A 26,385-nucleotide genomic window follows, 5' to 3' on the forward strand; every position below is an offset into this window, starting at 1 on the left:
CAAACTATCTTTTCAGATCCTTATCGAAGTTGAGATTAGCAAGGATTGGGGCAGGGTATCTATCTGTTTTTGAGTGAGCGTCTTCACGAGTTTGATTCTGTAGGTTATGTTATAAGTTTTCAGAACTTGTAAAATGTTGTAAGACTCGAGGATGCGTCGAGTATCATACAGTATTGTATATGGATGTTGGAATAACTGTATGTATCTATCAGGCAATTAGAACTCTGGTAATAGTTTGATGGATGTTTATGTTTTCTGCTGCGTATATATCTGTTGAAAAGTATGTCACGTATACGGACGTCACTACAGTAACATCCGGACCTAAAGTTGGGACCAGGGCGTTACACAAGACTTGTGTTATTTGACCATGTTGTTTAGAAAAGGATGAACCATACTATTAGTCAACTCAAAGAATATCAAGACATAATGTAAAGATAACAATTTTTTTTAGTACAACTATCCTAATCTCTCAACCTTGATAAGATACTATTACACATTTTAAATGACAAATATTGCATCTCTTATCTCTAATGGAATGAGATACTATTACATATTTTAAATTTTAAATATCATATCTCGTCTATGATGGAACAGGGTACCTTTTCCATAACAATTTAAATTACTAAAAAATGAATAAAAAAGAGTCTCTTGAACATAATAAAATTCCGAAAAATCCCAAATGTCGACCATGTTAACTTTAAAGGAACGAAAGAAGAAGAAAAATTGAACATTACTAGTGTAACGTCATCAAAAAGAGGGCATGAAGTTGACCGTATGAACCTAAATGGGAAGCTAAGTTCCGGCAATAATTGAGGCCTACATTGAAATTATTGAGCATATGGAGGGGGCCATCCATTAACTGATTGATTTCATTTATGAAGAGGAGAATTTCATTATGTGAAGGAAAACACAAACAAGTCCCACCCATGCGGCCTTAGGGTTTAGAATCATAGCATGGCCTCCTAACACCATCTGAAATATCTCCTTTTTTTTTTCCTTTTTCTTTTTTCTTTTTCATCATAGGTAGAATTGATGAACAGCAAGTGTGTTTGGTGACAATTATTTCCTCTTTGCAATAGCAGTTTGTTTGTCGTCCTCTAGAAAGAGAAATATCTTATGTCGGCTATAGTAATTCAACTGGGCAGTGACCCATCTCAAATTCAAGTTCATCTTGATAATGATTATTCCATTATCAAGAGTGGCTGCTTGTTTGGACCATATTCCCTTCCTCCATAACAAGAGAACTTGAGGTGTATGGACCGCTTGATGTTTTTACAATTTTTTCTGCATTATTTTTCTAGTACACGCATGAAAACTAGAAATACAGAATGACAAGATGCATGAAGGATTGATTAGTCCCCCAGCCATGTATGAGAGTGAAAAGATATTCCTACAGCCATAGTACAGAGAGAGGGAGGGAGGGAGGTAGGAGCAGCAGCACACAACTGGAAGTTTCTCACCAGTCGATCTTTAATTTACATGAATCTTCAATTTACATGGTATACTTTCTTCATATATTAGGAAAAAAATTAAGTTACAACCCCAAAATATCAATAGTTCCCTGGTACTAAGTTCAAAACTCCATCCTCAACATCTGAAAAATGCTACAAAATAGAAAAGGCAGAATCCAACTTGCCTCACCTGCATTCCAGAAAGTTAAAATCTCTGTGATGCTTTAGAGGTAGCTCTTGTTCCCATAAACAAACCAGGTGCGCTCTAAAACTAGGTACCGCCAGCCATGTCCATATCTGTGACCTCATCGACACTCTTGAAAATGACCCACAATTTCCTCAGGGATGATGTTTTCTTGTCATTCTTGCTGGTTGTACCAGTGACATGGACAACATCCTTTGGAATTTTACCCATCAAGTCAAAAAGCAGTAGATTTAAGTTGGATCGGGTCATCTCTTCCAGCACAGGAGGTGCCTGCATATAAAGGTTCTTCCCTCGATGTGTAACACTAGCTTTTGTTAGCAGCAGCTTGGGATGCACTTCAAGTAGTTTAATAAACTGTTGTTGCAAAGAAAATTAACCAAGCATAAAAATATGTGAATCAACAAAAGCATCTCAAAAGTGCAAGTGTGTGATCTGCTTGTTGAAACAAAAAAACATTCCGCAACTATGAACACTTGGAAATGCTTGGTCATCGGCTTTTTGAAACAAATGTTTTCCAAGTTTACCGCACAAATGTTTGAAAATTGGAAAGCAAGATGACATTTTTGCAATTCTTAGGGAAAAACTACAAATGGAAAATAAGAACTATTTTCCACAACCAGACAGGCTCTAAAATTTAAATTTAATATTCACATCAATATAATCTTAAAAAATCAAGGCTTATGGTGGAGTAGAATTGTTTCAAACTTTCAATATTTAAATAAATATTAAAGAACAAATTATGTACTGATGTTTGTGTGTGTGTATGAAGAGGGAGATGCACTTAAAAGATACTATGGACATCATTGCCACAACTACTACAAAATGTAAAATTCAAATTTTATGCAAAGTAAACGCACTTTCAGAAAACTCAAAGGGAGGAGGCAATTGCATTCTTAAAACCCTTGGGGGACGGTTTTCGCAATTTATCCAATATACTCATATTGATGAAAACTTAAAAGCACACAAGAGATCGGATGACTTGGGCATGGCATTTTCAGTCAATTCTAGAACGTCCTCATCACTTCTCTACCACCAATTGCAGCCAAATTATGAAATCTTCATTCTTATCATTATGAATTTTAATGCTAGGGAAGGTCAGTGATTTAATACCTTTTTTTTAGAAGAAGGTAATAAGATATATTAAGCACAAGAAGGATACTGGAAAGCTGGAATAAGTCCAGAGGAAGCAACAAAAATACAACAAACAAAACAAAGCCACTCAAGGCAATACAAGCAACCCTCAGCAGAAAGTCGAGAATCTTCTAATCTGAGGAACATAACTATCAATGTCCCCATTTATCGAGTTGATAATGCTGTTGATGTTGCTAGAAGAGTTATCAAGGATAACTTTGTTTCTTGCTCTCCATATTGCCAATTCTAATCAGTTTCTCATTCCAGTCTCCATATGGGCAGCAAACAGCTTTGGCAATTGTAACTCTGCTGTAGATTTGAAAAGTGAAACTGCAGGCGAAGAAAAGATGATCCCTGCTTTCATTGGCATCTCCACAAAAAACAAAACATTGTGTATATCCCTCCATTTGGAAATTCTATCTAATGTATTCAATCTATTCCAGGCAGCCATCCAAAGAATCAATGCAAATCTGGGAACATGGTTTTTGAACCAAGTAACTTAATGCCAACAAACAGTTGGAGCCTTCTCTCTAATGACAATCCATGCTGCCGTTGAAGGAATATGCTGGTATTTCTTAACAGAAAAAGCAATAAAATTTGTCTTATATTTGGCTGAAAGTAGATAGATTCCATGATTTCCTTTATAACCTGGGTTGTTCTTCTAGGCCAGCACCAACAATTGTCCTTTGTTATTGCAGGTACAGTAGCATTGTGAGGGAGAAAAAAATTCTTTTGAATGGACAATTCATATTTCAGAAAAAGGCAACCATATGCATGCCAATTATCATAAAACAGAGAGGTGTTTCTACCATCTCCAACATTGCTTTTAAAGAATAGGGCTACTTTATCTCTGATTTTTAGTACCCTACACCACGCTGCAATATCAGAAGGAGGGGTTTTAGAGCCCATATACTTACGTTCTTTAGCTTATAGGTAGTCAGCTGGGTAATCCACAGAAAATTTGCAGCAGTACAAACAAGCCATAAAAAATTTCACAGCAAAAGCATCCCTCAGATCCTTTAATCTCATAAGATCAAGACCTCCCTTTGCAACAGGTTGACAAACTTTATTCCAGCTTACTTTGCCAGAGTAGCCAAAATCCTTGCCTTTCCAAAGAAAAGACTTGAGTTTTTTCTCCAAGCAATTTGAAACTGAATTTGGAAGAACACATGACCCCCAATACTGATGGATACTCATCAATGCTGACTCGATTAGCTGAATCCAGGCAGCATTTGAAAGGCTTTTATTAGTCCAGTTATTAATATGGCCAATGATTTAATACTTAAAACCTGCTATTCTTAAAATTTATTCTAAAAATTACTAACCATCATCTTCATGCCATTCTCTGAAGGGATAACATAGGGTGGTCTATGCACACACGCATCTCAATTGCAGCAACTCTCGCTAAACTGATTCCCTAATTTGTTCCATCTAGCTACAGTTGGGAGGCTTCAGTTGATGATAGCTAGGAATGTAAAGGGGAAGCATTTTCTTGCTGTCCCTCCGTTTTTTGACAAGTGCTTGCTGGAGACAAAGAATTTTGATGACTTTTCTTTCCCTTTTTTTCCACCTCCTATACAAAATCAAAATCACAAGATGGTAGGAAGACCAACACAAAAGAACTGGGCAGTTTGAGGTTTCATCTTCCCTCTGGATTTTACACTCCTGATGGTTAGAACCTACTCCTAAAAAAATTGTTCAAGAATGAGCAGTTTGTTCCTTACTTGGCATAAAATGGGTGCCAGTAGTATCTTTGCTTGATGAGGTTGATGCTTGGGGAGAGAAGGGAAGGGATTCAGAATAAAGACATCAAACATCAAATAGGGTATGACAAGCCATCATGTGAGACTATTTGGCAGGATACAAAAACCAGAGATTTTGAATACAGTCCTCAATTAGGAAGCTCTGTACCAGAGATTTTGAAGGTACAGCCCTCAATTAAGAAGCTCTGTCAGCCTCAAGGTTTCACAACAGCATTTTGATTTAACAAAGCACTGATTATGGCATTAAAGTGTTCTTGTATAGTTACCTACTCTATTGGTGAACAAATGGACAGTTTACAAATTGTATGCTTAGGCTATTTTTGAAGCGAAAGAAAGTTAAAAGAGTTCCCTGAAAGATTTGGGCACCAATTGAAGCAATAGGGACTAGTTTTTCAGGCTTTTAGGGTTTACATTTATTTATGCAAACTAGCATTAAGTGGTGAAATATTCATTAGAAGGGCTCACTTGCACATCATCTAAGCCTTAAACTTTTAGAATTGAATAGGCCTTAGGAATTCATATGGAAGCTTTTGAATTTACAATGAACAATTCAACTGTAATTGGACAACCCATAATATAGGCCGGTCAACTTATTTACAGAGCTAAAACAAAGCTAAAAGGTTATTTGGCCGGCTCAGTGAACCCATTCTCATATATGAGGCCACCAAAATCAAAATGTTCAAAGAATTGGGTGAACGGTTGGTAAAACAAACCAACTGATTCCAGTCAGATGCTGATGCAACAAGTTTGTGGTCGACTGATTTGGTATCAGTTTCTGATAGATTCTCTACGACGGTCAATTTCAAGCTATTCCTACAAATAGGTCATTCCCATTTTTTTATCGGAAAAGGACAATTTATTAAAAGGGAAAAAGGCATTAAGGGGATGCCACCCAAGTGCACTAGAGAAAATGAAAACATCACAACCATCACTGTAAGGTGTCAAGAAAATCAAGAATTACATAGATGTCCCACCCAATCATCTTACCAAGCCAATTAGAAATCATAGCTACCAATGATCTTTTACAACCGGCAGAGAGGAATATATTCCCTCAAAAGCTCTTCTGTTCCTTTCCCTCCAGACAGTCCAGAAAACAGCAAGGGGAATAAGGGAAATGACCATTCTTCCGTTAATTCACCTCATTCCCGTTTAACTTGCATATTCAGTACGCTTGTATTAGTATATTTTGAAATGTATATCAGCCTCAAAAAAATGTATTTAGGATATATTTGCATGGCTTTTGAGAGTGATTGAGAAGGCTTAAGAACCCCAAAAGTTCATAGAAGTGTGGTGAGACCTAGCTAAGAAGAATAATCCTTGGGGAGCGAAGATAGACTAGACTGTTGAACCTCTACAAATGCTCCAAAGTTACCAAAAAACACTAACACCCTAGCGAACCACATATTGGTATGAACATTCAGAAATGTGTTACATTTTCATTCTGGAACACTAAATTTATCGATCCGAAGTTTTAAATCAATGTTTTCCACATAACTTAACTTTTTATAAGTTAGAAGTCAGGTATCATCACATATGAAGTCAATTTTTACCTTATTAATCTATTCCACAAAAAAAAAAAAACTCTTCTGCATTGAGAAGCAGCTCAACATCCTCTCCAGAATATACAAGTGTCATTATATTTTAATCACCAATATATCTATTTAAGTTTCCCCATAAAGTTTCAAATTTTAGAGGATGTAACATGCCGCAATCTTGTTCCTGTTCCCATTCCACGAATGAGAACATTCCATGTTCTTGGTAACATTGGTTCCAACCTATTGTGTTTTTGATTGATTATTATCACATTGCACTAGGTTTTTATAAAAAGGGGCTTACGCTTACTTGAGCTTTTAATAACCCACCTCCCCCACCCCAAAACAAACACACACAAAAAAAAAAAAAAAGAAGATACCACAGGTTGCTTGCTTTGGAAACATGATTAGAGAGGGATGCATCAAGACTGCACTTTTTTTTTTTGGATTGAAGGTGATTATGCTCTTTCCACTAAAGCCTTTCTGCAATTTGCAGAAACATCGACTCTTTGATGCTCTTTCTGTCCTATTAGCTTTTCTATACCTTCTCTTGTGCTATATGTTAAAATGGATTCACTACTTGGTGCTTTTATTAACAAAATCTTCCTTCTTGAAAGGGAAAAGAGCAAGTCAAATTATCAAGTTAAAAAAGTTGCCCATTAAAATTTAAGGATTATATATTGATAATAGTATTATATATACAGTTCTTGGGTCAAGTTGGCTTCGCCCTATATTCTCATGAATCTCAACCAAAGGTTGAGGTGCGTGTAGAAACAAAAACAACAACCAAAATCTGATGGATCGATCAATTTATAGGTGCACTTGACCATAGCACGCCCCTAGTCATTTAGCAGATTGGAAAAGAATAAAAGCATCAACATTGTAGACATCATTTGTGAATTGATAAAATTAAGAGCCACAAGGAATAATAAGTACCTCCTGTAAAGTTACCGATGGGTCTAGCTCGATTAGAACACCAGGACCACATACAAGACAATCCTTATCTTTAACAAATTCAGTCACTTTAGTATGGAGACCTTCAGCTCCATTATACCTGCAAAAGATTCAAATTTAGGTTTTTTTTCCCTTTCTAAATGGTTGATGAGAGAAAATTAAGCAGAACAAAAACACCAATTAGGCCCCTTTGTCATGATAGTCATTATGCAAAAATACCACAAAGATGAGCAAAATTCAATATCCAAAGCCCCATGTATACCAAAGTAACTAACTTTAAGGTGGTGTTTGGTTTGTGAGATCCCCCTCATAGAATGTGATGACCAAATAATCCCATTCTCATGTTTGTTTTGGGGCTGGAAAGTGATGTCATGGGTATCTCACATTCCTTGGGAATCCTATAATGCAAACCAAACAAAATAATCCCATGAAATAGACATCTTATTTCAAAAATTGGATTTCTAGAATATGCATTATGAGCATCTTAGATTCCACAAACCAAACAACACCCTTGGGAGTAAAATGTCTTGTAGACAAAATATTTTACAATATTATTCTTCTAGAATTTATCAAGGGGAAAAAAAAATCCCCCATGACATTGACTAAACAATAAGAAAAAAAAGCTCCCTCCCTCCCTCCCTCCCTCTCTCTCTCTCTCTCTCTCTCTCTCTCTCTCTCTCTCTCTCTCTCACACACACACACACACACACACATTTTACAATATTGTTCTTCTAGAATTTATCAAGGAAAAAAAGAAATCCCCCATGACGTTGACTAAACAATCTCTCTCTCTCACACACATTTTACAATCTAGAATTTATCAAGGGAAAAAAAGAAATCCCCCATGACGTTGACTAAATAATAAGAAATCCCTATTGATGGTTATTTAGTCATTTAGCATTATTAGTGTGTTACTGTTATGTTAATAAGTGAGAGTAAGGATATTACGGTTATTGGTATGTACTTGACATATACTATAAATAAAGGGAGAGATCTATTATTATGATTAGGCCTATCATTTTACCCAATTATTCAACATGGCTCTCTCTCTCTCTCTCCCGCTCCCGCTCTTGCTCTCGCTCTCACTCGTTCTCTCTCTCCCTCTCTCTTCTTTTGTGCCTTACCACCTTCATAATGTGCTTGTTGATGGTTATTTAGTCATTTAGCATTATTAGTGTGTTACTGTTATGTTATAAGTGAGAGTAAGGGTATTATGATTATTGGTATGTACTTGACATAAACTATAATTAGAGGGAGAGGCCTATTATTATGATTAGATCTATCATTTCACCCAATTATTCAACATGGCAACAGAGCATGATTCTGAGACTTAAACCCTAATTGTCAAAGCCACCATCAAAATTAGAGCCTAGAACTCTAAATCTGCTGCATGACTACCATCATAGAAGAATTTCCAGAACACTATAGCCCTGAAAAATGACCAGCAGCTGCCAGAATCCAGAGAAGTCACCGTAAATTTCCTAGGAAACATTGCCAGTTCAGGAACACAACAACCACTTCATAAATTGCAAAAACAACACCATAGTCACCCATGGACATTGCCAATTTGCCCCCCACTAAAATCTCATCTCCAAACATTCCCCTAACTGTTTTAAACCACATAATGATTTCTAGAGCCAGCGCACTAAGCTTGACTACCCCTGTGCAACAAACCTAGGTGGTTGTATAGACCACCTCATGAACGTCACCATGTAGGAAAGCATTCTTCACATCCAATTGGCATAGAGGCCAGCGGTGGTGGCTAGGGAGATGAAAACGTGTCCTCATGGCATGGATTGGTCAATTCAATGTTGTAGTACTTGAGTTTGGCCTTTGACAGTGTGCAATAGATCATTTAGTATTTTATCGTCATACTCCATCCGATGATATTCTGTTTTTTGTATATGTGGATGGCATTGTGATTACTGGTGTTAATGATCAAGGTATCCAGAGGCTAAAGCATTTTCTACAAACTAAGTTTTAGACCAAGGATTTAGGACCATTGAAGTACTTCTTGGGTATAGAAGCATTGAGATCTCAATATTGTCATTACCGTTGATGATGATCAAGGTATCTATATCCTAAAGCACTTCATGCAAACAAAGTTTCGGACCAAGGATTTGGGACCATTGAAGTACTTCTAGGGTACAGAAGTAATGATATCTTTTGAAAGAACCATCTTGTTATAGAGGAAGTATGTTCTTTATCTTTTAAATGAGACTAGGATCGTGGGATCCAAACCCATTGATACACCTATGAATCCTAACAATAAGCTGGTACCAAATATTGGTGAGTTGTTGCCCAATCCAAGACAATAACTAAGACTTGTTGGGAAGCCAAATTATCTTATGGTCACCCGACCAAATATATTTTTTGCAACAAGTGTTGTGAGTCAGTTTCTTGATTCTCTAAGAACAAGTCACTGAGATGTAGTAATTCAAATCTTGAGATATCTCAAAGGTACACTTGGGAGAGGTCTCTTATATCATGATCAAGTTCACACTCATATTCAATGATATACTAACACAGATTGGGCTAGGTCACCTTCCTATAGAAGATCCACCACCAAATACTGTATCTTTGTTGGTGGTAATTTGGTTTCTTGGAGGCATGGTCTTAAATTTCCACAAAATTGTCGAAATTTCCGTCGAAATTTTCGATTTCCATCACCCTCAAAATCAAAATGGCAGTCGATTTTTGTCTTGCATAATTTCCGTCAAAATCTCAACAAATCATCCAACATTTTTTGAAATCTCGAAATTTTAGCGAAACTTATCACAATTTCAACCATACGATGAAATTTCGTCAAAATTCAAATGAGAAATTTAGGAGTGAAGTGAAATTACTATCTAAATTTATTTTATCAAATAAAAAGATTATTTCAAGTTCTTTTGAAATTATATGAAAAAATAAACAGAGTAACATTTTATTTAACCATTCATATCTAAATTATCATTATTTGTACAATAAATAATATTTAAATGATTTATGTATTTCATTTGTATTAACTGAATATGTTTAATGTACATCATCTCACAAATATGTTTGATACACATACTATTTTACAACTTTTCCACCTCATACGAAACATAGATGTATTTAATTTGTAATATATTAGTCCTAAAACTTATATTATTATGTTTGTTAACCATTTCTAAAGTTTCACAAAGAATTTCATGCTTTATTACTAATTTTTGTTATTTTTTCAAATCGAAATCGAAATCGAAATTAACATTGAAATCAAAATTTTCGCCAAAATTTCCATACTTTTGGAGCTTCGAAATTTGAGTCGAAATTGAAATTTAAGACCTTGCTTGAAGGAGTAAGAAACAAACTGTGGTGTTAAGACCTTGCTTGGAGGAGTAAGAAACAAACTGTGGTGGACAGGTCAAGTGTTGAATTAGAGTTTGGCGCCATAACTCACACTATATGTGAATTTGTTTGGCTAAAGAACACGTTGGAAGAACTGTATTTTCCACATTCTCAGTCTATCGAGTTGATGTGTGATAATCAAGTTTCCATTCATATTGTGCCTCCAACACGATCTTCCACGAGCGAATAAAACACAATGAAGTTGATCGCCACTTTGTTCGAAAGAAACTTGTGCAAAAGCTCATTAGCACCACTCATGTGAAGTTTGATTGCAGCTTGTTGATTTATTTACTAAAGCCTTGGGGTGCTCATGTTAAATTCATTTGTAACAAGCTAGGAGCATATGACATACATGCCCCAACTTGAGGGAAAGTGTTGGTAGTTATTTAGTCATTTAGCATTATTAGTGTGTTAGTGTTATATTAGTAAGTGAGAATAAGTAAGGGTATTACAGTTATTGGTATATGCTTGACATATATTATAAATAGAGGAAGAGACCTATCATTGTGATTAGGTCTTCCATTTTACCCAATTATTCAACAAGGACTATTTCCTCTTTCTTGATTCTTGATGAGGATTGTGTTTCTTGAAACTTCCACTCTTATGAATTTCAGTGATAGGGAGGCCAAGCATCTTTCATTGCTTCTTATTTTGTTGGATTCTTTTCAGCCTTCTTCTAGGAAGGATTTTAGGAGTTGGACTTTGAATGTCTCTTATTCTATTATTGATTGTTTTTCTTATTCTAATTTGATTTGTTCCTCTAATCCCTTCCCACTTGTTGATGGCTTGTGGATAAGGTTCTATGATGCCAAGACTTTGATGTGGCCCATTCTCAATAGAATTAACACCAAACTTTACAAGGATTTGTCTTATGACATGTGATGCTAGTGATGAGTCCCATGCTCACTTGTTTCTTCATTGATATGTGTTTTGGAGGTTATGGAACAAGCTTTTTGGTTTATTTGGTGCATGTCTAGTGTGACCAAGGTCCTTGGAAGCGTTCTTATTGATCCCCTTTACAGGTTTTGGAGGGTGTAAGGAAGCAAGAAGGTTCTGGTGGTGCACTTGTAATTTTCTGGGTAGATAGATAGGAGAGGAATGCTCATATCTTTCACAATTTCTCTTTATCCATGCATTTGACTTGGGATGGGCATTTCTTCTTAGATGTTTCAGCAGTTTTTGCTGCAAAAGTTTTTCTCCTCTTCTTTTAGTAGAGAAGAAATTTATTGAGAAAGAAGAATGTACAAAGAGGATGAGAACTCAAAAAATAAATAAGAGAAAAAAATGAATACAAGAAGAAACCCAAGACTAAGAAGAGTCATTCAATCAGGTTGAATGTCAGAAAAAACCATATTTCCAAAATACCCCGTTGTGAACACCTGCACAGACACCAGGCACAGAGTCTTGTCCCAAAATTAACTCCACAAAAGATCCAGACTTGAAAAATCCTGTTTATTTTTTTGCTTTTTTGTTGAAAAAATCCTGCTTATTTTTTTGCTTTTTTGTTTCTTCTTAAGTTGACGCTTTATCCTCTTTGTATGCTCTTCTTTTTTCTCAATAAAGTTTCTTTCTATATCCTCCACACCCAAAAAAAAAAAAAAGTAGTGCTACTTACTAATGACTGTTACACAACTTGTACTAAATTAGGTGTATGGCTCAGGAGATACTGTAGATAAATGACCAAAAATAACCAACAGTAATCATTCATAAACAAGGAGCTAAAGATTAGAGACGATACCCAATAGAATTAAAGCCAAGATAAAGGATAGATGTTGGAGCATACTGTGATCAACATATAGTTTTTGCTTTTTTTAACAATAAAAGAAAATATATTAAAAGAGAAAAAAAGATACAAGCAAGAGAGGAAAAGGAATCCTTAAAGAAAATAAAAACATAAATAAAAGACCACCCCAAACCAAAACTGCCCACAACCTGAACCACTAATACGATCCACCCAAGACCCTACATCTAAGCCTAAACAAAACACTACCTAAGAAAACCTCTCTTTAGATCACTCCCATCGTAATTAATGGAACACCGCAAATTAGCCAATTCCTGTTGCCCCTTCCTAGACTTAATTATGTCACCATCCAAGCAGACTTCCTTTGCTTCTAAGTCAGCTAAGCACATACCTCTTTTATCCAGCATATGTTGAATACAAGACAAAAAATCAGTACTGGTCTCATTCTGCTCAATCTTGAGCTATACCTCTTATAATTCATCATTCCTCAAACCAAGAACTCCCTATAGATCATCCATTGGATATGAAGATTGCAAGGACTGAGCCCACATAAAATCAGAATCATCTGATCCATAAACAAGTTGTTCACAAACCTCATCTATGAACAGCCCTTCATCACCATCATAATCACTAACCTTATCACCGTCCGTCCTCATCTAATTCATCACCCCACTTCTTTTCCAACGAAATTTCCCCACTAACCTTTTTACTTAAATAGTTAAAATCTGTATTCAATCCATTCTAGTCCTCAATGTAAAAATTACCATCACCGTGCTTTTTTGAGGGACTTACTCTACTCGATTGAGTCTTGCCTCTTTTCCTTGCTCTTCTGCCTCCCATAAGTTTCTGCCTTTTTGGCAACCGGAGGCTCCTTTTACCCATTCAGCCTCGCCTTGTCATTACTGAAGCTTGCATCATCTTGATTCCCGTTTCAAACAGTTGAACCATTATCCTCCATAAGAACCTCTTGACACCCATCCTCCATCGGGATGCCTCTAGTAAACTCATCTATCTTCAATAAATCCCTTCCCCCAGAATAACATCTCATGTTGCTTATTCACATAGTCCCCCCATCATAGAAGAGGTACTGCGATATTGTTTCTCCACACCTCCTTGCTCTGCCCCAAACCAAGTCTGCTGTGCCCATTTGTGTTGACACCCATCTCCAAAAGAGCCTTTCCCAAGCTTTGGGCCCGGTTATAATTGGATTTACCTGAATCATTGGATGCTCAATGGAATTCTCCAATGGGCTTTGGGCCTGATATCTAACAGAAGGACCTTGCAAAGCCTGATTATGTCTTGGAACAGCTCCAGAGAAAACCAGTTAGTTGCAGTGGGCTGCCCTTTAAATACAGTTGGGTCAAGCCCAAGAGCACCCAACAGCTGAACCGAACTCAAAAATAATGTGTATAATCCCTTGCCCACCCAACTCTAAGCCACCCAACTCTAAGCCCACCCAACTCTAAGCCCACTCTCCCAACCCCTAGCCTTTCTCCACATTGCAAACCCTAGCTGAAGCAATGTCCACTGGACCATCTGCCACTGCCACACTTGCTGAAGATCACACTGTACCTTCACAGTAGCTGCATTGCCACCCACCCTGCTAGATCTTTGGCAATGATTCTCCCACCAAGGCATCCTTCCAACTCCGATGGTGCAAACTCCTCCCAACTTCTCCCTTGGGAATAGGGATTCTTTGGTTGTTTAACTGCACTTTCACTTCCAAGAATTTACCTTTGCAATTCGATCTACCAAATGTTTTGTGACAAGAGACACACTCCAAATTGTAAATTAAGGAAGATAATCACACCCCCACCTTGTGACTGAAAGCGTGATCCTAATCCACTGATTCCTGACTCGGGATCTCTCCTCCAAATGAACAATATCCCCTTCCCGATCTTTTCCAAATGCATATCAAAACTCTTGCTTTTGATCTGCACCGACTTGAGATTCTCCTCCATACCTACCTTCAATCAGATCAATAGATGGAGGGAGGCTTTTGCAGGGGAGAAAGAGAGCAAGAGAAAGAGACCATCGCAGAGTTACCAAAGAAATATTTTACACATAGTATATCCCTTTTAATAGATGCAGAGTCAACATGTACTATATCCATTTTAACTGAAGAATGCCATTTAAGGGAGCAAAATATTACAAGACTAATCACCATTCAAAGGACAAAAAGTGGACAGCCAAGAAACATGCCCATAGAGCCCAATTGAAAATGGATAAGTTGAAGTGAAAAGGGCAACTGAGAAATGATTGCATTCATGAATGAAATAGGGGCAACACTAGATAGTTGATTATAATGGTCCTGCCAAATGGCACAAAGAACAGAAGAGGCAGAAGTGAAAAAAAATTATGCTCCAAGTCGAAGATATGCAAACCAGAGAGGCTGGAAGCATTAAGGCATTGGTTGAGTTGGCGAGAGAAGGACATGTTTGTGCGTGTACGTGCGCAACAGAAAATCTCTATCCATAAAGGAGGATGGGAAAAAAACTCACTCATATCACATTACCCTAAATCAACAGTAGAGATTGATTTATGAGTCCAATCAACGACAAAACCTTCTGTTACATTTTTCCACTCAGGCATGTAAAGACATGGCTTGGTATAATTGCACAAAGAACAACAATAAAAGTGAAAGGATATGATCTAAGTAGAAGATGTGCAAACCAAGCTGTTAGCCTTAGTGGCTACATAATCATATTTAATGTGTTTTGATGATATAAACCTATTTGTAGTTCCAAGTTTAACCTGTCTTTGCAAATCAAGTCAGTACAAGTGACAAATACATGAAGGTACTGGATCAAAGGCAAAGATCGGACCGAGCAGACATTCAAGTAGGAAAGATCAAAAAGACACTCACTCAGAAGAACTCAAGCACATCCAAGGTTGCTAATGTAGAATCATATGTAATGGGGAGTGTTTGAGGTAGTGTTCATTGTAACTCTTGCAATTATGTTTCACACATGTTTACTGAGCAAGAGTTGAGCAAATTGCATATGCATACTAGGACATAAGAGTATATAGGATATCACCAAATCATAATTTAGTACTTATGAATTTTCAAAGTAAAAACAAGAGTTTTATAAAAATATCCTTTACTCAAATGTATTTTTATATAAAACAAGTTTTAAATCATATTAGTGTTATGATCTTTAAAAAATTTTGTCCTGGTTAGGTTTAAAACCTTAGTTATGCACCTCTCAAATTTCCTGAACACCCTTCAGTATTTGGAGCATAACCTTTCCTAGAAAACTCCAAAAAGGGCAATCTTGGTATCTACCGAAAGTTAGGAAAAAATCTCACAACTTTCATGTTGAAGACTTTCATTGATTTGGGTAATCAGTCGACAGTTTGGGGTAAACAGTCGACGGTTTCGAGCAAAAATGTGGCCCAGTTGAAACAGTCGACTGATTGGGGTAATCAGTCGACTAATTGGGATAAATAGTAGACTAATTGGGTTAAACAGTTGACGGTTTGTGTAGGGATTCAAGCCCCAACGGCTATAAACGGCTAGTTTTCAAAGTAAACAATTATTTTACAAGCCCAACGGCCATAAAACGGCTAGTAACCCATTTTGCCTATAAATACAAGTCCAAAGATTTGTTTAAACATTGATCTTAATAGTTTTATATCATTTGCAAGCACACTTCAATTAGTTCATCATATTTGTGCTCAACTTCTCTCTTGCTCCTTAATCATAGTGTGATACATTACTTTGAGAGAGATTGTGTGAGGATTTGATTGTATCAAATATCAGCTCATTGAAGGAGCATCTATATTTGTAATTGTTTTCTTCCATCTTCAAGTTGTAAAAGGTTCTTGGTGAACTAGTTCGAAAAGGGTTCTTGGTGAACCTTGCGACTCTTGGTGAGCGAAAGAGATTTGTTCCCGGTTGTAAAGGCTTCTCCGCCGGTTAAGGAGTTTATAGTGGATTGAGAATCCTTGAGTGTGTCTCAAAGCGTGGACGTAGGCAAGGGGCTGAACCACGTTAAAATCGTTTGTTAAGATTTTATTCCCTAAACTCTTTAATTTATATCTTGTGCTTGATTTATTTTCTTTTACATTGTGATATAATTACTTGCATCTTGCCAAGAATTATTATTTTGCAAAAAAAAGCCTAAATACGCAAAAGAGTCCATTCATCCCCCCCCCCCTCTCTCTAGACTCTACTCTAGGGCCAACACAAGCAAATCAAAATAATTAGTACATTGTCGACTGAGGTGAGAAAAAGTTTTTTTTTAAAATGTCTAACCATGAAGTAGAACACAAAAATAAAATTCCTGTAGCACACTCTAAATCAGGAATAAGGCATGGACTGATTGAGTGGTTGAGTATGATCAACGATGAAATCTTTAATGTTCCACTTAAACTTTAATATTTTTTTTTTTATAAAAAAAAAATGGAAGAAATCTTTTAGGAGAAGGAAAAAGACAAAAGTAAACAACCCCCTCCCCCCCTCCCCCCTCCCAAAAAAAAGATAAATACATACAAAAATATAATAGTAAAAAGCTAACAAAGACATCCAATCACAACAAAAAGTGCTCATGAAATCTTAATGTCAAATCTTAATCATGTGGCATTAAATTAAGTGTCTAGTTCTCAAAACTGAATCAACTTCTGAAGTTGTGAAATGATTTAGAAACTAAAATGGGTTTGAACACTCAACAGTTTAGAGTTGCTTGGCAATTCTTCTAAACATATCATTTTAACTTCTAAAAATCCAAAAAAAGTTAAAAAGAAAAATTGAAAATTTTAGTCTCAAAAGTGCACACAAGAAATTGGCCTTGCTACTCCTGAAAATGAAGGAGAATATAGAGAAAGAAACATTAGCACGGAAAATTGAATAACAAATGAGTTCCAAAAAAAACAAAATTCACAGAAAAAATTACTCAAGTTGAGGGCTTAGGCATTAAATCCCTTTCCTCATTTAACAAGACCCTCCTTGGCAAAAGGCTCTAGAGATAATGAAAAAAATGTGATCATCTGTGGATGAAGGTCGTTGCTGCTGAATATGACTCCAAACACAATGGGTGGGACTCTAGGGCAAGAAGGGAGTTTTCTTGAGGAGGGGTTAGAAGCGATAGAAAACGTGGATGGAGTGATTTGCTTTGAGGGGTGGGAAATGGCAGCAATATCCCTTCTTGGCATGACACCATGACCACAGGATCTATACACCCCCCCCCCCCTCCTCAATCCAACAAAACATCCGTGGTAAACAATCAATTCCTTGACCTCTCTTCTCCATAGCCCATAATAAAGAAGTTCTAGTTAGCTCCTGTTTTTTTTCTCCTTGATGATGATTGACCATGAACATTTCCTTCTTGAAGAATGCAAAAAAGTGAGAATTTGAAACCTACTCTAAACTCTTTGACAAGATTAATGGGTAGGGATTGACAGGGGAGGCCAAGACCAACTATGTTGGAAGTTGAATAACAGCACCAGTGCCATTTTATGGTTAAATCTTATTAGAAAGAGCTACAGAAAGCTATCTGAAGGACCAACTATCCCTGTAAAGCTATTTGGAAGATAACTGCTACAACTAAAGTTGCTTTCTTTTGCTTGAGAAGCAACTTAGAGTAGGGTGTTAACTATTAATAACCTTCAAAAATGGGAGAAAATTTCTGGTGAAGAGATGTTTTCTTTCTAAAAATGCAGCTGAGTCAGTAAACCACATCTTATGCCACTGTTCTTGGACAAGGAATTGTGGTACTTGACTTTTTTCATTTGCTGATTTCCCTTGGGCAGCTACCATGTCAGTTGGGAAAAAACTTCATATTTGGGGACACATTGATACTTGAACAGAGAGAATCTCAGTCTTTAACTTTGATCCCTATCATCATTTCTTGGAGGGTGAGAAATATAAGGGCTTTCGAAGGAGAGCAAACATCTCTTCTTTTTTTTTTTTTTTGGATATCGCTGGGTGTCCACGTCCGTGGAGAGCAAACATCTCTTCTTGCTCTCAAGGATAGTGGTTTAAGACACTTCCCCTATGGCTTAATTGGAAACATCTTATGGACATACACACTTCCTTAGGATTTTTGGATTTCTTATCTTGCACAGATACTGTTTTTGTTCTTGGGTTGGCACCCCCTTGGTGCCCTTGAATGAATCTCTGATGGGATAATGATAGGTCCATCTCTTATTCAATCAGACGAAGAAAAAAACCATTTAAAGACTCCATCAAACAAGCTTCGGTGACTTCTTGTTGCAACACTAGGACATTTACGTTATTTAGAGTGCTATTAAGTGCAAACAAAAGGCCTCTAAGGAACTACAACGCTGCACAAAAAACAAGCAAGCCCTTGACTAGAATCCAATATTAACTAAAAAATATACATGTTGCATGTATTCATAGAAGTACCTACCATCTTATATCTCTATTATCTACAAATATATTCTAACCAAGTATAAGCAATGTGAATCACTAATACAAAGATTTGGTTACAGAGCCCTGGTAGGAAGTTCTCCACAGAAACAGTATGGAACACAATCAGAGAATAATATCCAATAGTTGCTTAGTCTAATCTGGTATGGTATAGGAGGCATATTCCAAAACAATCATATATTTGCTGGATGGCTCTGAAAAATAGACTCCCTACAATGGACAGAATTTTGAAATGGGGAAAAATAAATGATGCTACATGTTTTCTGAGTAAAAATAGGATGGAATCAAAAAATCACCTGTTTTTTGAGTGTGTTGTAACTCAATAAAATTAAAAAAGAGCAAAATCTGAAATGGAGATTGTGAATGAATACAATTTATGGGAAGAAACTTTAGAATAGTTAACAAAGACGGAAAAAAACAGTTATGCAGTCATAGCTAAGCCAGTGTTGGAGCGCTGCTGTATATCACTCCTGGAGGCTGAGGAATGAAGTGTTATTTGCTGGGAAGAATGAAGACTTAGAACAGGTACTCAGTAAGATGATGTTGGGTGTAAAACTGATATGTTCTAGCTAGAGCTGTTGGCTAGTTATATCATTTCTGGTGTTAGTTGTTTCTATATTGTAATTGTTTCCCCTTATTTGGTTTAATGAAAGCCTTTTTTTTTTTTTTTTTGTTAAGAGATAAGCTTCATATATTACCAACAGGAAACAGAACAAGGAGAACCTGCAGAGCTAAACTCCTTACACATCCAGTACAAAGATTACACACAAAATTTCACATCATCTACAATAGATTTCACAACAATATTGCTGTCCATAGCAATATCCCCAAATAATATCTCTTCACAAGTTCTCCAGATATGATAAATTGCTGCTGCTCATATAATCTTTTTTATCCCATCAGCTGTAGAATTTCCAGTTCTCTTTAGTAACTCTATGTTAGCTTGCCAATTTTCAGCCATACCATCAATGTACATAACAGAACAAGCTGAAAAGAAGATGCTTTTTGAGCAAGAACACTCAAAAAACAAATGATTCCTTGATTCCAAGCAGGAATTACAATCTACACAACTATCAGGAAATTTCCCCCATTTTCTAAGATTGTCCAGCATTGTTAATCGGTTTAAAGAAGCCATCCAACATATAAAACTATGCCTGGGAATGGTTTAATGAAAGCTTATCTTCTACCAAAAAAACAAGGAATTGGTTATAACTTATATGTGCAAAACAGATTTGATTAGATTGAAAAAAAAAAATTTCTTGTTCTAATAGATATAATGATGATTCACATTATTACCTCAAAAGTAAATGAGAAGAGTAAAATACCTTTTTAATCTGTGTGACTAATATAGATTCAATACCATTGAATCCATGTCTTAAGATGGTATCAACATTTGTGAGTGAAATATATTCAATCTCCAGGACTCCTATATGATTACCTGATAAGGGAGATATCAAGGGCAGTTTTCAAATAAGGTGGAGGGATCTAATTCAAGGCTTTTGTGCGGCAAGTATTGAAAGTCCTTACTACAAGCACCACAACTAGAATACAGACCAAGTTTGTGAAATTGAAAATTTCTCTTGTAGAGTATATGCAACAATTTGCCAAAAGAAACAACTTAGTCATCCATGTAAGCAATAAGCCCCGTAATGACCATTACGAAAGCATCCATGAAAATATAATTTTAACAAAACAGCAAATATACGACACATAATTTCAAAATGTTAAACACTAAGCCAATTTAGAAGAGAGCTCAACACACGTTAGGTAGTTGGATAAAGTTTTGCTGCATCCTGACACAATTTTCAGGGTCTCTAGTGTGCACGCAGCTGATATAATTGCATTTGTGGAAGCAATAGCTGGTATAATATTTTTCACAACACCCTGTAAACAACAGAAACATCTACTCGTGTTATTTCAACAGCATTCGTTATCAAAAAAACAAAACCACTTATACATGACATTCATGTACCAATACTTTGAATAACTAATTGATTAAGAAGGCAGCACATAAGGGGCAAAATCGTTAGAAAGATTATGAGGAACTAGTAAGAACAGGAAACTAAAACTGGTTTAGCATAGTAAGGGCCTTTTTAGTTGTGTAATTTCACTTTCTATTTTCAGTCTTCCAAATAGTTACACAAATACAACCTATTTTTCTAGCTTTTCACATTTGTATAGAAAGTTGGAAAACATCTTTTTATTGTTTTTCTTTTATACTTCATATAAATGTCAGAAAACTGGGTAAGAGGGTGGCATTCTTTGTAACTATTTAGAAAGCTGGAAGCGGTAAATAAAAACTCTTTTCCACAACTAACCAGGCCCTAAAGTTTCCAAAACAATTTAAATGTGAAAAATATAAGTGCCTAACTGATATAATTAAGTAACTTACCCTCAGATAAAAATTTATTTAACACTAAGATCTCATCATAAAAAATAAAAAAAATTTCAATATGATATCCCTTCGGGAGGAAAAAAACTCCAAAAGCCAAATAACATACTACTACATATGTGTGAGCGCACAAACATATTATATATACACACACACACACACACACATATGTATAAGAAGCAAACTTGCTTCTGAGAAAAGCATATACCAGAGAACAAAAATATTTGAGACTTCTGAGTCAAAGAATATGCAACACCTAAAGCTTCTGATAAATAAATATATCCCAGAGAACAAACATACCTGAGTCAAAGAATATGTGACACCTGGAATGCCAAAGAGCTCAGCTCTCTTGACAGCCTATATGATATGGGGAAAAAAAATAAGAAACAAAAAATAAACACAAATAGTTAAAAAAATCTCTTAACGCTGCACTTTATTAACCTCTGAATAAACCCACTTCATGTGTTCTGGTTCATCTGGATCAAAAGCTTTGCCATTATGAACCTGCAAGTGAAAACACATGATAAGATCATAACGCACAGTTTAATAGGGCCACTTCCACAAAGAGGAAAATGATAGTGACTGATGCAGTACCTCATCCCACTTGATTAAGTGGGCATATTCAATACAATGAGCAGCAGTTCTAGGGGTTTCTGCAAGAGTGCATAAAGGAAACTTCACTTGTGGGGGGAAAAGCCAGATAGTACACTCAAAGCATGGTGTGACACCTGGCATGATAACCCTAGCATGGCCCTTGAAACCTTCAGTTCCACCATCTACCATAGGTTTAATTGTTTCTTCTCGTGGGTTGTCCTCAGAATCGTACTCTGAATTTCCAAAAACAGTAAGATGAACTTCATAAAGCAGATCATAGAAAAGGCTTATCACTTGATTCATCAAAAAACACAACTAGAGTGCACATAAAAATTTATCACATAACCTGCATGTCATGTTATACAAAAGAATGTTAATACAAAGTGCAAAAGTTCTTACAAAGTATCAGAAAGATCTTGAATCCAAAAGCCACCAGTCTGAAAATGACCAATAAAATGCAAAGTATATGTAACCTTTGGGCAGCTGATCTTACCAAATTGACTTTTGAGGAAACTAATATAACAAAATATAGCATCTGGCAAGACAGGAGGCAAGTTGCATGAGCACAGAAAATTGTGTTGAAAATTTAAGAAGCATTAACAGAAATAAGAAAGAACACTAGTCATAGTCCTCTTAAAGTATATTCACAATGACCTTCCATTATCTGCAAATCATAGAAATTTAGAAAGTCTAATAATCATCAAAACATTACAGAACCATTTCCATGTCATATAGCGAATTTGCATGCTGTTTAGCATAAACATGCCTTCATGACACATCATGGTGCTTATAATACACAACGAGTTCATGTTTCAACTATACAAAACATATTTTTAAAAGTGGCTGCGACCATTACATAACAGTTTATTGGGTTCGCAATACCTTTACACACCCTGAAATTGGTAGGAATAAAAATCACAGCCATTATGGACCACTACCATTACATAAAGCCTGCTACAGCCATTATGTAACCAAAATACAGAAGCAGGAAAGAAGTTTATTTTTTTACTTTTTCTTCTCACTTTTGTTTTTCTCCACTTTATAAATCATTCGTGATATACTATGTGAAGAGAGGCGGAAAAGATTATAAAGAGGATGATCATGATACAAAATTTACTTTTTTTCTTTAAATACTCACAAGAGATGCAATAATTAACAATTTGACAATACTAATTTGCTAAGAAGATATTTTGTTTTGGTCATATTTGAAATGTACATTCTCTATTTTTCAACTTCAACCTTCCTTTCTTTTCTAGTGTTTATCGTGTTCAAGATGTTACTTTATTTATTTAATGATAAATTGTATGATCATACATTATAATTTTAACGCTTAGGCTATAGTTAATTAGTTATACAATATAACTTGTTGGTAAAAATTTATTAAATTTGTATTTATTTAAACAATAAAGTAGTAGAAGTTGTGCAATTTACTGTATATTTGTATTATTCGTAGTATCTAATAGATTAATAGGTGCATAATGTATCTTGTTTAATTAATTAATTTATCACACACACAAAAATAATTTTTTTGACAATGGTGGTTTAAAACAAATGTATATTTTTTGACCTTACCAAACAACTTAGCTGAACTAAAGGATCCAAAATACACTAAAACTCTTTGCCAAAAGGGTTAAGACTTAAGAGCTTAAAATATGCAAATATAATAATATACATAGGTTTATATGATTGCATATAATTTAAATTATTATACCATTTCATACTTCATGCTCATAACCTGCAGTATGAGACAAAAAAATAAAGCTTCAAGTGACCAAGTCATAAGGCTTGCCTTATACCTTGAACACATGCTTTGTGCAATATATAGTGACCAAAGATAAAGGACCTCATCATTAATCTGAGAATAGAACGATTTAAAAAAAAAAAAATTACTATATTTTAATTAGTTCTTCTTCACTGTTATTTAACAAAATCAGATTGTTGAAAAATCCTTCCAGCCTCTTCTGACATCAGGACTTTCACTGTAAATGTTTTAAGGATATTTTAGTTATTTGACCACAACAAAGATTTTTTGTGAATTCTTTCAGTTTAGTAAAGCAAAAAAATAAATTAAATTAAAAGAATTTTCAAGTATATGCAATCGTATAAGTCTTCGAATCTATGACAAACAAATTTATAAACATGAACCTATGAAACCTCACTGCCTCTTCCTAAAAAAATAGCAACAGCAACTTGACATGCCTGTAATGGACATAAGGTGGAAGAAACACATTGCATCAATAAATAAATTTGCCTGCAACACTTCAACTTAAACTTTTATGGTTCATAATACATATATTTTTTCTTTCATGTTCTTTCTTTTTCCTTTTTTTTTGTGAAAAACTATTTCTTTCTTTCTTGGCTTTGTTCAAATAAGCTCAATAGTTTGGTATATACAAATGACTTGCTAGAGGTAAGTCCCACTTGTACAAGAACAAGTGACTTCTCCCTGCAGCTCATATTTGTAGCTAGACCCCCTATCAATTTACCATCAAGGATATAAAACCCTGAATCCATTATAACATGCCAAATGCCAAAGAGACCATGTCTCATATGTCTTGCTACAACAGCACAAGTAGGTTGTTGCTATTACATTTTAGAGAACTTTTTACTATTTTCCTCATTAATAAAGGATCGTTTTTTGCAACTGATAAATGGCGAGTGAAAAACTAACAAGATGCATACAGATATAATCCTGAAGACAGTAAAACAATACATGCAAAGACAAAGCCAAAATAGTAGTTTGAATATTGTAACAATTGGTATCTTATATTAATAGGGAGGATATAGAGTAGTTAATTTTACACCAATATGTGTGGAAAAAAGGCTAACATTCATATATAGGTGAACCTAGCAATTCTATGTGACTTTAATGAAGCTAACCAGAAGCACAAAAGATAATACACACCTAGAAAACTACAGGCTACAGCATTTATGTAGCTTCGAGCCTCAATGGAATCGAGACCAAGAGCAATAATATTGAAATCATTATAGAAGTCAAGGTCTTTGTCCTCAATCCGGCAAAAATGAGGCACAATATTCACACCACTAACTCTTTCCATGACACGCTGTGCTGCTACCTCAGCCTTTGGCTTTCCAACATCTTGAAGCCTACAATATTGACATCATAGTTAAGCATGTCAATAGTTAAGCAACAGTTTCTCACTATGAATGGTGTAGATGACACTTATAGCTCATCCAAAGGAAAGCTTTGGGTTTATTAATATTATCGAAGGTGATGCAATGCAAATCCAGTGCATGAGGAGGTCAGTAAGCATGTTGACTTGTGACCCATTTATCCTCTTCTAATGCATCAAGAAAGATCAATTACCAAATTAAGATATCGTCCCTGTTGGAGGTATCTAGGGCGGTGAGATGGACTACTGTTGTGCAGTCCATGCCTAGTGGGCCTCTAATGACCAAAAAAGTAAATAAATAAATAAAGTACAAAATGCAAGCCTTCTTTATGAAATCCATTTCTTCATCTTCATTTTCATTTTCTTCCACTCCTAGCATTTTGGTAATTGGTATCTTACATCATTCTCCTGCACTAGTTGAAAAGGCATCATCCCCCGCAGCACTACAAGTACTGATTTATAGGAACCAACACCAAATGTGCCCAAAGGAGCAGGCTCCTAGAACTAGATGTAAAGAAGCGGTTTAGTAGTTCTTTTATGCATTCCCTTTGCTAGGCACTTGAAAATCACTCAACGGATCTCCGAGCATATCCCTTGTTTCTCGTCTATCAATCTAAACAACTAAAATGGGGAGAAAATTTTATCCATGACCTAATAAATCATACAACACTAAAAGGAATTTCTCCATGAATTGAAAAACTTGGTTTGAGAAATGGGGTGAAAAATCCATAATAATGTAGCTCAAAATTAGTGGCATCACACAAATGACCTAATAACGATTTTTTTCTAGAAACAATTCTACATCGTAACGTGAAAGAGATTACCTAAAGAGAAACTGCCGATTAAGGTTGGAGATCTCGATGCGGTCCATGTCAATGACCTCGAGATTTTGAAAACCCGACAAGGCGAGGTCCTTCAGCAGCTCGCAGCCCAGTCCACCAGCGCCTACCACCAACACTTTCGCATATTTTCCAATGTCGTCCCTCAACTGCAATACAAAAGAAAAACACCAATACTTCGATCAAACCACTGCCCAGTGAACAAACAACACAAATGCACACCAACTGTTCGTTAAAATGTCCCGAAAAACTCATTCAATCGAGAAGAGAAAGAAGCTTGAAGCCCTGTCTACACCCTACTATATAATCCCACACAAACACACACAAACAGAGAGGGTACCGAGACTGACTTCGGGACTGGGTTCGAAGTTAGCGCCAACGAGGTGGCCAGGTCTCAGGAGGAGCTTGTCGAGGTCTCTTGATCTGCTAACTTGGGCGTCGGAGTTCGCCATGGCAATCCCTGCCTCTTCTCCGGTGAGAGAATCTCCCTTGAGACCGACGGGGGCAAGACTGAAGTGGGGAGATGGCTAAAAGCTTGGTTTTTACGCTTGGAATATTGAGTCTAAAACTCCGGCAGCGCACCCGGCCAAATAACGCCGTCTGAAACGAAATTCGTCGGACAAACTTACGTTTTCTCAAAGAAAATTTATTTTAGAACTGTTAAAATAACGCCGTCCGAAACGAAATTCGTGGGATAAACTTACGTTTTCTCAAAGAAAATTTATTTTCTCGGGGGACGGCCCCTTAATTTTAATTAAAAATTTGGACAAACGAGGATTGGTCCCTCGAGTTCTGTTCTCCTTACTCCCCCCGGCTCCAAGCTGCTTCCAATGGCTCCAAGCTCTTGTGAGTGACCATTAGAACTGAGCTTTAATCTCTGCATTTC

The 26,385-nt window shown here is 36.1% G+C and overlaps 1 protein-coding gene across 2 annotated transcripts; it reads right to left on the reverse strand.

The window, feature by feature from the left end:
- Positions 1-1,452: 1,452 nt before the first annotated feature.
- On the reverse strand, positions 1,453-26,364 carry LOC131150204 (NEDD8-activating enzyme E1 catalytic subunit). Of its 2 annotated transcripts, XM_058100799.1 has the most exons (10): positions 26,204-26,364; positions 25,850-26,099; positions 25,485-25,648; positions 24,432-24,634; positions 21,527-21,759; positions 21,374-21,436; positions 21,233-21,289; positions 20,303-20,424; positions 7,019-7,136; positions 1,453-2,010 (listed from the first exon to the last, which is right to left on the reverse strand). In XM_058100799.1, the coding sequence occupies exons 2-10, from the start codon at positions 25,949-25,951 to the stop codon at positions 1,723-1,725; spliced, it is 1,350 nt and encodes a 449-aa protein (XP_057956782.1). In that variant the 5' UTR covers positions 25,952-26,099; positions 26,204-26,364; the 3' UTR covers positions 1,453-1,722. The 2 variants fall into 2 exon arrangements, with proteins under 2 accessions (XP_057956782.1, XP_057956783.1); XM_058100800.1 differs by having other exon boundaries at positions 25,850-26,328.
- Positions 26,365-26,385: the final 21 nt, after the last annotated feature.

This window comes from Malania oleifera, chromosome 3, assembly GCF_029873635.1.
Source record: "Malania oleifera isolate guangnan ecotype guangnan chromosome 3, ASM2987363v1, whole genome shotgun sequence".
In the NCBI taxonomy this organism is placed as follows: Eukaryota; Viridiplantae; Streptophyta; class Magnoliopsida; order Santalales; family Ximeniaceae; genus Malania; species Malania oleifera.